Genomic DNA, 12,395 nt, shown 5'->3' on the forward strand with positions numbered 1-12,395 from the left:
AACCCGATCAACAAGAAGCCCTTTATACACTGTTTATTCTGGGTCTACAGACAAAGCAGGTTTTCTTACACCCTGTATCTCAGGATGTGTAAAAGTATCACCCATCGATTTGCTTAGGTAGATTTTGTTTCTAAATAACACTATAAAAATTCTTCCCAATATGCTCAAATTACACCCGTATTCTTTTTCTGAGACAATCTCTCCAGATAATCCAAGCTAACCTGTAACTTCTGAACCTCCCGCATTGTCTGTCACCCAAGTACTGGAATTAAAAGCATATGCCACCACACTGGACTGCCCACTCATCCACCTTAAACATTACTGCAATGGGGAGCCAGTCTTGGTGTTTAAAAAGCCCATCAGTATGCCTGAGGATATAGCTTAGTTGGTAAAGTGCTTGTCTAGCATGCCTGAAGTTGTGTTTGGTCCCCAGTACCTCATAAAACTGGACGTGGTGGCCTACATTTGTAACCCTAACATTCAGGAGGCAGTGATAGTATCAAGAATTCAAGATTGCTGGGTAGTGGTGGTGCACACCCTTAACCAGGACTAACTACACAGAGAAACATTGTCTCAGAAGGAAAAAAAAAAAGGAAGAAAAGAAAAAAGGTCACCCACAACCACAAAACCAGCTTGAGCCTCTAAATCTAATCTAATAACCATTTTACCGTAAATACAGATTAGGGGTCGGAGAAATGATTCACTAAAGTGCTATCTATGCACACATAAGGACCTGAATTTGATCCAAGTAAAAGTCATCTAGATGTAAGGAGTAAGTCATTATGGTCTAGTTCCAGTATAAGGTATACTTAGTGCTCATCGATGAGTCACATGGAGGCGCGATGTCCCTGCTTTCCCTAGAGGCTATTTCCTGCTACCTGGCAGGTTTACCTTAGGACTAACAAGTTGGTGAGCTACATAACTGAGCCCACGTATCAGGGAAGTGGGGAGGGATCTCCAGCACAAGTTGGGGGTTGGGGTGGGGACAATGCAACAAAAATAATGGAAAGGATTATAACTCTCTGAAATATCAGCCTAGGGGAGGAAAAAATGAGGGCAGGATTTTTGTTCGATGCCAAATCAGAGTCAGCCAGCCATGTTTGCCTCTTCTCTAGACTAATGACAGATTCTGCAAGGTCAAAAAATAAAGTGCTTTGCTTTAGTCTCTAGGACCGTTATTATGAAGTGAGGGCCACTGTTTTTCACACAAAGTAATCATCCTGGGCAGGCAAAGACTAGACCATCGCTGGAGCTTACTAGCTTATCAGCTGAGCCAAATCAGAGTTCCAGGGTCGGTGAGATACTGTCTTGACAATTAAGGTGGAAGGCAATTGAGCACACTCAACCCTGACCTCTGGCCTCCACATGTGTGCACACACACAGACACCACAATAAAACTCAGAGGCTGGGAGAGGTGACTCAGAAGTGAAGAGCACTTGCTTTTTCAAAGGGTTTGTTTCCTAGAACCCACAGGACAGTACCCTTTTTCAGAGGATCCAATGCCCTCTTCTGGCATTGGAGAGTACTGCATGCATGTGGTGCAGGCAAAATACTCATGGACATGAATAACCAAACATTATTAGGGGCTAGAGAAATGGCTCAGGAGTTAAGGGCACACACACTGCTCTTATAGAGGACCCAAGTTTAGTTCTTAGCTTCCACATCTGACAACTTCCAAACTGCCTACAACTCCAGCTGCAGGGGATCTGATACCAGAAACTTGATCCCAACGCAATTGTAGAAAATTTTATAGGATACCTTCAATTAAGTTACACACTGGAGTTGGCCATGAGTTGATTACTGTTGAAGCTGGGTGACAAGTTGTGGTTTGTTATATTATTTTTTTTATTTTTATTTTTATTTTTTTAGTAAATTTTATTAAATGGTTTGTTATATTATTATTATATTATTTTCTGCTTATGCTTGAAATTTAGTATATATATATATATATGTATATATATTTAATATATATATATCCCATTTAAAAAAATCTGGCAAGCTATAACTGGTGAGGGCAAACCTACTCTTTCTCGGTCCTAACACAGGACAGTCCCCTTGGGAACTCTAGAGGGATGAAGATTTTCACCAGAGAAGTTTGACAAAATGCATAGGGAAAATAAATCTTTCTTCTGGTGGTTCATATAGCAAGACTAGAACCTAGCTTAAAAGAGAAATGGATGAAGTTCAGACATTAGCTTCTCAGGATAGTTGCAGGAACAAACACAAATCTTCCTTGATATGTGCTAATTAGAAAAATTGCACATCTGCAATACTGCACTTGGGAGGTGGAGGCAGAAGGCTCTGAATTTAGTCAGCTGGGCTTGCACAATGAAATCCACATCAAAGCAAACAAAGCCTGGAGTGGAAGCACATGTCTGTAATACCAGCACTTGGGAGGCAGAGGCAAGGGCTCAACAAAAATTCAAGGCCAGTCTGGTCTATACAGTAAATTCTAGGTCAGTCAGGGTTACACGCGGCAAGACCCAAACAAATCCTGGCATGGCAGTGCACACTTTAATCCCAGAACTCAGGAGGCAGAGACAGGCAGATCTCTGTGAGTTTGAGGTCAGCCTGGTCTACACAGAGTTCTAGGACAGCCAGGGCTACACAGAGTTAACTGTCCCACCCCAACAGCCCCATAAACACTTAGCCAACAACTCCACTCTACAGTTTATTGGGTTTAGAACTGGACAAGTCACACGTATACAAAACAAAGCATACTATCCCAAAGCAGAGTAGGGACTAAGGGCTGGGGATCTGTTACTGGCCTTTGGGGAAGTTCTGAGGGGAGGGGTAGTCAACCTTCCCACTGCAGAGGTGTGGCCACAAGGGTAGAAAGGAGAGGGAGCCACTTGGCTTTGGTCACAAAACTCAGGGCCTGGCACTAAGCCAGGACAGACAGATGGAAGAGAAGCCTCAGAAACCACCCTGCCCAGGAAGCCAAGGGCTGTCAGCAGTCCCACTATGGCGGGTTCAGACCTATACTCAGGGGCTGGTATAAAGGAAAGGCAGCAAAGCAAGAGGGAGGAAAGACACTGACGAGTGGTCACTGGGGATACTTGGACCTGTGGAAAGGGTGGTGGGGAGGTGGGCCACCTGCCACTAGGCAGCTAGCAGCGGGTTTCATAAATGCCACTTCGGCCAATGTATCGCACCCATTTGATGACATCATGGTCACTGTAGTTCAGCTTCGGTTCGAATACCTTCAAGTAGCGCACCTTGAGGCCAGAAGGCGCGAATGGCACCTGGGCAGAGGACAGCTCCAGTTAGGAACATGGCCTTCCTATCACATCGGCTCTACTCTGGCAAGTTCCATGGCTCACGCCCCTCATCTACCACAGGTGTTTGTGAATGGCTGGGGTCCAGGAGTAACAGAAGAATGCTGGGGTGGGGAGCCCACTAGGAGGTTACCAAGTAAAGAGTTACTAGGGATCATCTCATGTCTGAAGAAGGCCCCAGCTGTGAAGATAACCATTCCTTTAAATGTCAGTAGGTAACCAGAGAACTACCTTTGAACACACTTATTCTTGTCAACACTATGGACTGTACAAATCAAGTGGAGAAAATGCTATGTCTGATTCACACAAATAAGCTTGTTGTCTTAACTGTCTTTCAAATAGTCTAAATGTTTCTCAACAACTGTTTTGAGACAAGTCCAGAGAAGTCAAGCCTTCTGTCAGATTAAATTTCAACTTCTATTAAGAGGCTTAAAGAGAATGGGTATATCAACTCAAGACATTTCCCAACCAAGACCCAGTTCCCTCATCCCTAAGGAACAAAGACTGATCTCAACCATTACTGACTTTCCCAGCACACCCAGCCAGGGCACTAGGCCTCCCATTCTGCTATACCTCAAAGTTCATGGAGATGGGGGGTCGAGCCCATTTCTTCTTATCATTGGTGGGAAGAAGCTCAATCTCCGCGCTGATTTGTGATTCCTTCATGCCTGCCATGCGCTTGATCCTAGGAACGCAGGGATAATGGGCAGAAGGAGCCTGTGGTAATTTGGAGACTTTTCAAAGCAGGGATTGCTTGTTTTAAGCATGGAGAGGGAAAGGGAATAAGGGCACATGAGCTTATGGGAGGACAAGGATGAGAGATCGGGACCCTGAGAACTGTTACATCTTAAGCACTTGGGGCTTCAATTTCTTCTTAGATGGATGGGCAAACTCTCCCTTACCCAGACTGTATGCTTCAGACACAAGACAAGGGCCAGTGGGAAATACTTTTGAAAAAGAGACATATATACAAACTCAAGTACAGGTGCGCGTGCACACACATACACACACACACACACACACACACACACACACACACACAATTTCTTTCTCTCGGCTAATAATATAAACACAGGTTTCCAGAAAGCAGGCACACTTCTCTCACCCCATAATCCACATAAGACGACAGAAAGTTTAAACTTAACGAGAAGGTACACTATGGCATCTTGAGCCTGGCTGTGGCCTCCTTAAGACTCACTTCCATACAATGGCGTTCTCGCTGGCCTTGTACTTGGCCTTCCCCTTCATGCAGATCACCTGCACCCCGCTTGTGTTCAGTGGGGTTGGGATCCTCACCTAGGAGCGACACACTTGTCAGAGAGCTCTATGAAGGACTAATATCACCCATCTCTACTCCCCGAGTCAAGTTTTCTGTCTCCAAGTCCCCTGCCCTCACCTCAATCTTCTGGGCCAGAAGTGAGGGCTTGAAGTTGGACTTGATGACCACCTTGACCTCCAGTTTGGTGCGTCCCACTTCCCGCACCAATGGGATCACCCGGAAAGGAAGGATGATGTCCTTGGTAGTACGGTATCTTTGGGGGAGAGAACAGATTCGATAGCGAAGGGCTGGTCCCACTCTCTTCCTTCCACCCCTCCCAGGTGCATCCCTGCCTCCTCACACCCCAGCGGCACCTCATGAGCTCAAACTCTCCATCAGGCGGGATGAAGCTGATGCTCCGTTCAGAGTCAAACTTGCTGAGTCGCACACACTGGTGGAAGGTGCAGTCATCAATGGCGATTGATTGTTTACCGCTGCAAACAGAAGCAGAACTCTCACAGGTACAGTATGTGTCAGACTAAGAGACCACAGCAGGCTAGCCACTCTGTCAACAGCTTTCTCACTTGGAAATCCAGGCCCTGCATTTCGAGATGAGGGAGAGCCTTCAGGTTCCTTATCACCTGAGAACCCTGCTGCTGGGGACTAAATAAAGGAGCCGGTTCTTTGAGGACAATGACAGTACCATCATTGAATGCTCTCGGAAAGAGAGTTAGCAATTCCAGAAGAAATGCAGTCCAAAAGGAAATCTGAGTCACTAGGCCTCACTGAATTCTCAAAGGCCCACCCATCTTTGTTTCCCTCGAGCCCCCAGACTCTGGTACCTCTTGCCTGTTTCATCAGCTGTGCCTTTGCCCTGCTTTTCAATGACAATCTTGTCATTCATTCCAAACTTGCACTCAGGCATGCCGCTCAGGTAACTCTTCATCACCACCCGGCCTGACACATGGGCACTGAGCACCTGCCCTGGGGACAGAACAGACAAACAGGGCAGCAGCTGAGCCGAGCAGCAAGGCCAGGCTCTGCCCTGCCCCCATTAGGTTTTTTCATGAGACGGCACTTACCTTGTGGGGACATAAGCAGGTTAACGCTCTCCAGAACATCTAGGAAGAGTTCATTTCGGCGATACTTGATGCCTTCCCGCCGCCAGCCAATCTGCCCAGTCACCTGGCTGGTGATCTGGGATTGTTCTTCTTTTGTCTATATGATGCAAAGGTGGCAGATGACCTCGCTGCTCTCCCCACTCCAACCTCACCACTCTCCTTTCTGCTCACTACTTTGTAACCCACCTCCCTCACAACCTTTACAGGGCTGGGCTGCAGAACAGAGCAGAGTTAGGATGGTAGACATGAACAACAGCTTACCTGATGCTAGAGGCCGCAGGTCCAGCAAAGTTACAACAGGAAGCAGCACAGGAAGCAAAAAAAAAAAAAAAAAAGGAGAAAGCTATGAGGCTTGATTCCGAGAGGAGAGCCCCTGTGCTCTTCTAAGTAACACAAGGCCTCCACAAGGCCACACCCCCTGCCCTTGGTGTAGAAGAAACCAACTGAGCTGTATTCCTGGTAACAGAGAGGCTGAGCTGGCAGTTTCTGGAATAGGAGAGCTACCCAGGACAAAGCAGGTCTGCAGGAGGCTGAGGCCAGCACTTCCTGTCTAGGACAGGCTCATGAGTCAGCTAGGATAAAGCTGGGGACCAGTAAGGAATGGAGTTTGGGGTGCATCCTCCCTGTGTTTTGTACAATTCAAGTACCTGACTCTTGATGCCCTGTTGAGTGATGAACGTTTTCAGTGCACCTGTCTCTGAGTTCTGTGGGTAGCCAAAGTCCAGAATCTCTGCAAAAAGAAGGAAATTGTAGCTGGGCAGTGGTGGTACACTCTGGAAGCACAGACAGGTGGATCTCAGAGTTCAAGCTAGCCTGGTCTACAGAACCAGTTCCAGGACAGCCAGAAATATACAAAGAAAACAAAACCTGATTGAAAACAAAACAAAACAAAAAACAAAACAAGGCCGGCTGGTGGTGTGGTAGTGGTGGTGATTAAAGGCACACGCCTTTAATCCCAGCACTCGGGAAGCAGAGGCAGACAGATCTCTGTGAGTTTGATGCCAGCCTGGGCTACAAGAGCTAGTTCCAGGACAGGCTCCAAAGCTACAGAGAAACTGTTTCAAAAAACAAAAAAAGCCCAACCTCCCCACACACAAAACACCCCCACAAACAAACAAACAAACAAATAAAAAAACAAAAGAAGGGAATTACTACCCTCTAGAGAAAAACAAAGGCTCCTTCCTTTATTCCAGTCCTTACTCTGGCCTGGGTAGACCTGCTAGCCCAGGTCTTGAAGCCTCTGTGTAACAGTCTGCAGTAAGGTCTTTTGGCTTAGAGCACTCAGCTTATGATTTTCTGTTTATAATAAAGCTTTTTATAATGTAAAAACAAACAAACAAACAAACAAAAAAAACACAGAAGAGTCACATGGTCAGTGGGTAAGAGGCTAAAAAAATCATGAGTCCTCATTTTCTCCAGAAAACAGATGTTAAAGGGGAAGCAGTGACAGATGCCAAGACAGGAAAGCGGACAGCCAAAGGGACTTCTAAGACTTCCTCTTCTCCAGGCTCTGCAGTAGTGTGAGATGAGAGCTGGGAAGACGGTCTGTGGACTAGGCTCAAACTGCAAGGGTGAGGCTAATATAGGCTCAGCCGCCGAACTCCAGTCATGCTCCCAGCCTCAACGAAGACCAAAACTTCCCCAGCACACCTGCTGGCCTATTTTTGTATTCTACTTCAAAGCAGCCTTCAGGCCTGGATGTGGACTGGCCGTATCAAAGACAGAGCTCACCATCTAAGAGACCAAGACTCAGAAACAAAGTTCAGAGCATGCAGGAGTCTCCAGATGTCTCCCCAGTTAGGTTAATCCCCACCAAGGTCATGATGCCTTGATCCCCAGATGCCTCACCATCCAGCAGCTCGTATATGAGCACAAAATTGTTCTTGATGTTCTCCTCACTGATCTTGCCAAAGTAAGCAGCCATTACATCGCACATCTTATAGAGGAATTCGAAGACCATGGCAGCATTGACATTCTGCTTGGTGACCGCTGCCAGCCAGATGTTGGACCGCTTCACATGGAAGAAGCTGGTGCGAGCGATGTTTGTGACAGGGCTGCGCACCTGCTGCCGCGCATGGATCACATTGACCCGAAAGGCATCCACTGCATTCCTCCTGAGGGGAAAGGATGCGAAGAGTCTGCTCAGCATCTAGGCAGACCTCATGAGTCACCTACAGATGCTGCAGCTCCACCCCCTATACCACTGAAATGACATATATCCCAGAGTCAAGGCTTAAATTACTAGGGCTCCCTTCTGATAGGCTCATGGAAAGAAGGCTATGAGAAGTAGGGAAGTCAAATGATAATAATGGAAGGGTAGGTGGAGTTTTAATAAAGTGACTCCCAGGCCTGACTTGGACTTCCCGGATATACCTCAGCTGCCATCTCTCTAGCTTTCCAGGAAATTCCAGGTCCTGAAGAGAAAGAGATCTCTATGGGGCCCACCAGTGGGGAAGACCAACTCCTCTGGAAGTTGGAGAAAGTTAGTACGACCTCAGGGAAGACTATGCTACAGGATGAGAAGGGGCTATGGACTGTGTGACCCAATTCTTTCCTAAGATCTGACTCCAGAAGTTAAGGGAATGAAAAAAGATGAAGGAAAAAATCATGTAGAGCAGGACCCGCTACCCGCCTGTACCTGAGCGGCAGCATGACTGGCTGCTTACCTATTGCTACATCAGCCAATGAGATGGGATGAGAGAAATGACGCCAGCAAGAGGAGAGTGACAGCAAGGAGAGAGAGGGTTAGACGACACACAACACACCAAGGGCGGGGTGTGGGGGTCAGCACATACCATGAGGGGGAAGCAGACAAACAGCCAACAGGTAGAGGGCACACCAAGGCATGCAGGGAGTAATGTGGCCTAGCTGTAGCATCAACCAGGACCATCAGAGGTGGGAGGAACAAGAAGGGGTGGGACAGCCAGGCTCACTTAGGCTAGGCAGTGCCACAAAGTCTAGCTCAGCTTCACCACTAAACAATGGATACAGCCAGAGGCCACACCAAGCTAGTCCATCAGCCAGGGAGACAAGAAGATAGGAGAACTATGACAAATTTATTCTGTGACTATTTAGCTCAAGCTCTTTGAGAAAGAAAAACAAGGTAGGAAGGAGCAGAGGAGCCTAGGTTCAGGTTAGAGCAGTGGAGGATTCTTAGTCAGCAAAGAGCCATAGCGTGAGATAGAGCGAGAAGCAAGGCTATAGTGAGCTCTTTGTAAGGTCTGAGGGGCTTAGGACATGGAGCTATTCAGGTCCACCCAGGCGAACTACAAAGGCAGCATGACCCCTAGAGCGCTTCAAGCCCGTTCACATCCAGGAAGGGCCCAGAAGAAATGAAAACAGCTGAGTCAACAGACCAGAGAGGATTTTACGGGGATCTAGGGAAGGCTCTCAATATGAGGAGCATTTTGAAAGCAAGCGTTAGATGGATTAGTACCCACCCTGCTGCTAACTACACCCACTGGGGATAGCACTCCCTCCTGAAAGGAAGACAACCTGACTGGGAAAAAGCACTCATCTTTAGCAACCAGACCTATACCTCAGAGAGACAGGAAAAGGAAGGGCAGGAATTCCTAAGCCTGGGAGCTGGGGGTGTCATTCCGAGGGCCCGAGCCTAGCTGCTAGGCCAGTGCCCAATGGGAACCAGGCTACATTGCATGCTCAGGCTGAGGCCACAGGGAGGTGCGGGCACAGCATGCTCAGCCAAGAACTTACCCGATGTCATCTCTGTAGACCCGGGAGATGAGCACTTCCCCCTTGTGATTATAGATGAATAAACCTCCAATCATGGTGGCAGCTCAGTCTCTGGGACCCATTGCTGAGAACAGATCTAGGAAGGAACGGTGGGGGTAGGGCAAAGGAAATCTTCAGAACCCTAGCCCAAGTTCCCAGTGGGACTGTGCAGCGTGGCTTTTTTCCTTGACTCAGTCCTCCAGCAAGTGACTCTGCAGCTCTCCCAAGGAAGCCCCTCCCCCTCAGCTAGGCTCCAGTTCCTGTTTATTCCACACTGGATAGGAGAAAGAAATTTCTTCAGAGTGTGGGGCCCAGGATTGAGGCCATTTTCACCCAGCCTCTTCTGAGGGGCTGAGCCAGAGAATAACCCCCACTCCTTCTTCAGTGCTGAGCTCAGCAAGGATTCTTTTCAACCTCCCACTGTGCAGACTCTCATTCAGGCTCCTTCCAGTGAGTCACTGGCCTGCCTGCTGATGCAGGAATGGCGGTAGGAATTACTCCAGTTGGTTTGGGCCTGGGACCGCCACCAGGCACAACCTTTAGAGCAAGCACTACCCCTTCCAAGAAGGCAGCAGAGCATGAACCTCTAGAAGTCTACACATTCCAGGAAAGGGTGTGCAGGATGAGGAGGATGGGAGGGGAGAGAAAGCAGGCCCTGGGGCTCTAACACTGACACAGGAATGTGGCTGAAGCAAGGCTCCTCTTCCCAGGCAGAGAGATAAGCAGGCAAGGGGGCAGAGGTCCCAGTGCCGGCAAACCACACTCAATGATCCAAGTTGATTACAGTCCTTTTAAGAAAGACTTAATTTTTACCTCCATGTGTGTACATGCCAGTGTAGATGCTGTGTGTGTGGAAGCAGTGGTGAGCCACCTCACCTGGGTGCTGGGATCTGAACTCAGGTCTTCTGGAAGAGCAGTTAAGTACTCTTAAACGCTGAGCCCCTGTGACACTTATTTCTGGACACCGTCTTTCAAATTTTCAAAGTGCAATAAAAATAAGGTCTGTCTGTAGCATTAATCCTGCTATCTACATTGTGACTCCGGATGTGCGGGTAACTCACTTCAGGCCTGATACGCATAAGCAATGGGCAAGGATAATAGAATGCCTCAATTGTCCAAATTATTTGGGTCAAAACTAATTTAGACTGTTTGAGAAAAGGGGTTAATCTGGTTCTAGATTTTCTGGATTAGCCCAGGTATTAATTTCACAGGGGTTAATTTAACAGACTTCCTGAAACTAGAAAATAAACCCAAGACCAATGACAAGTCTCTTAAGGCAGTGGACTCATTCACATCTCACAGTTCCAGAGAAGTTGAGAGGAAAAAAAAAATGCAAAATGGAGCCTGAGCAAAGGACCAAGTCCACAGGTAGGTAGTTCAGGGCACTTGAACCGCGGGTGGGGGTTGGTGTGTGTGTCCTGGACAGAAATGGAATATTTAGTTAAGGGAACGGTTAGCTGTAGTTTCTAACAATATACTAAGGTGACCCCACAGCAGCAAATACGGCTGTGGGGGTCCCTAGAGAAGTTCTCCTATGGCAAAGGTCATAGGAGCTTTTGAGGAGCAAAAAACGGCGGAGAAAGAATAAGAATGACAGTAGAAAAAAGGAAAGCAGAGAGACGGGGCCTACTGTGCGGCTCGTGAGGCATGAGAAGGTGGTGGGGTTTTCTCAGCCTAGGGAGGAGATATCCAGGCCGGGAAGACAGCACGCCGGCATGCGGGGGCTGTCACAAGTCTGGGGGGAAGGAGCCACGGGGATAAATAGAAAGAAGGTCTATCGCAAGGTTCAAGACCTGTCACTGTCCAAGGGAGTGGCCCAAGGAGATGTCACTGTCTTGGGGGGAGGAGGGGAGAAGATGGGAAGCCTCCGGGTGGAGCGGTTGTCAGGATTCTAGGGATGGGGCGCCGCGCGGCGTCCCGGCTCTAGGATTCGGGCCCCGGTCTCTCCTCAGAGACGCCCGGCGGGTCACTGGAGGGCGTCGCTCCCCGCCCTTGCTGCAATCGCGCCCGAGGCACCCCCGCCCTGGCGTCTGCTCCCTCCCGGGTCTGAAGGCTGAGGCCACTCCCGGGTGCGAGCAGTTTTCCACCCAGCGCGGTGCAGGGCACGGCGGGAGACCACGGTGCCCTCGCCGTCCCGCTAAGGACCCGTAAGTCCAGCTTCCCAGCTCACCTGGAGTCAGCAGCCCCCACAAGGCCGGCCTGGCCACTCTCGGATCCCAAGATGTCCGCCCGCCCCCTGCTCGCCTGTCCGCTGCCTCGGCTTTCACTGCAGTGCTCCCGCCCCGCCCCGATCTCAGCTGCGCCTGCGCGCTTGCCTCCAGGGGCGACTACAAGTCCCATCAACCACCGCAGCTTTCAAGCGGCTAAATCAGAGCGCCCTAGGTATAGTAAAACTACAATTACCGACTGCCTTCGAGAAGGAGCCGTCGCGGGCCTTAGTACGTCTTGCTTTGCGACACGTGTCGTGGTACACTCCACCCATTCATTTGCTTCACTGAGTATCACGTTCCTAGTTAGATTGTTTCGGTAGGCTTCGAGAGATCAAAGCTGCTTGTCGAAACCAGCTGTAAATTTTGAGTTACTTAAGTCTTTTACTGTCTCCAGATCCCGAAGACTGGCTGTCTTCACCTTACAAACACATCTTGGCATAGGCCTGTTGCAGTGCTGAATTTACTGCTCTTTAACGCCATGATTGATTCTCCCAAGGTGTATGTATCTATTACAGTCACGACTGAGCCCATTCTCGGGGATAATTATCCAAAGACAAAGGATGGGGAGGGAGACTAATTCTCGGCAAAACTAGTTAACGTTTTTCTCAGCTGAAACCCGTGACTGTGTGTGCTCGTGATGTACTCCTTTAATTGCAGCGCTCGGGAGGCAGAGGCAGGAGTTTGAGGCCAACCTGGTCTACAGAGGGAGTTTCAAGGACAGTCAGGGCTACGTAAGACCCTATCTCATATCCACCCCAATTTAGTAGTGCATTAAGAAACTCTGTCTCCCATGACA

At 48.6% G+C, this 12,395-nt stretch overlaps 1 protein-coding gene across 1 annotated transcript; it reads right to left on the reverse strand.

Moving 5' to 3' along the window:
- Positions 1 to 2,658: 2,658 nt before the first annotated feature.
- On the reverse strand, positions 2,659 to 11,702 carry Ap2m1 (adaptor related protein complex 2 subunit mu 1). The gene is made up of 12 exons (XM_048453767.3): positions 11,560 to 11,702; positions 9,372 to 9,486; positions 7,506 to 7,771; positions 6,305 to 6,387; positions 5,919 to 5,924; positions 5,619 to 5,754; positions 5,379 to 5,520; positions 4,911 to 5,030; positions 4,675 to 4,810; positions 4,477 to 4,574; positions 3,852 to 3,963; positions 2,659 to 3,245 (listed from the first exon to the last, which is right to left on the reverse strand). The coding sequence occupies exons 2-12, from the start codon at positions 9,443 to 9,445 to the stop codon at positions 3,111 to 3,113; spliced, it is 1,308 nt and encodes a 435-aa protein (XP_048309724.1). The 5' UTR covers positions 9,446 to 9,486; positions 11,560 to 11,702; the 3' UTR covers positions 2,659 to 3,110.
- Between the last annotated feature and the right edge of the window lie 693 nt (positions 11,703 to 12,395).

This window comes from Myodes glareolus, chromosome 2 (assembly GCF_982192425.1).
Source record: "Myodes glareolus chromosome 2, mMyoGla1.1, whole genome shotgun sequence".
NCBI lineage: Eukaryota > Metazoa > Chordata > Mammalia > Rodentia > Cricetidae > Myodes > Myodes glareolus.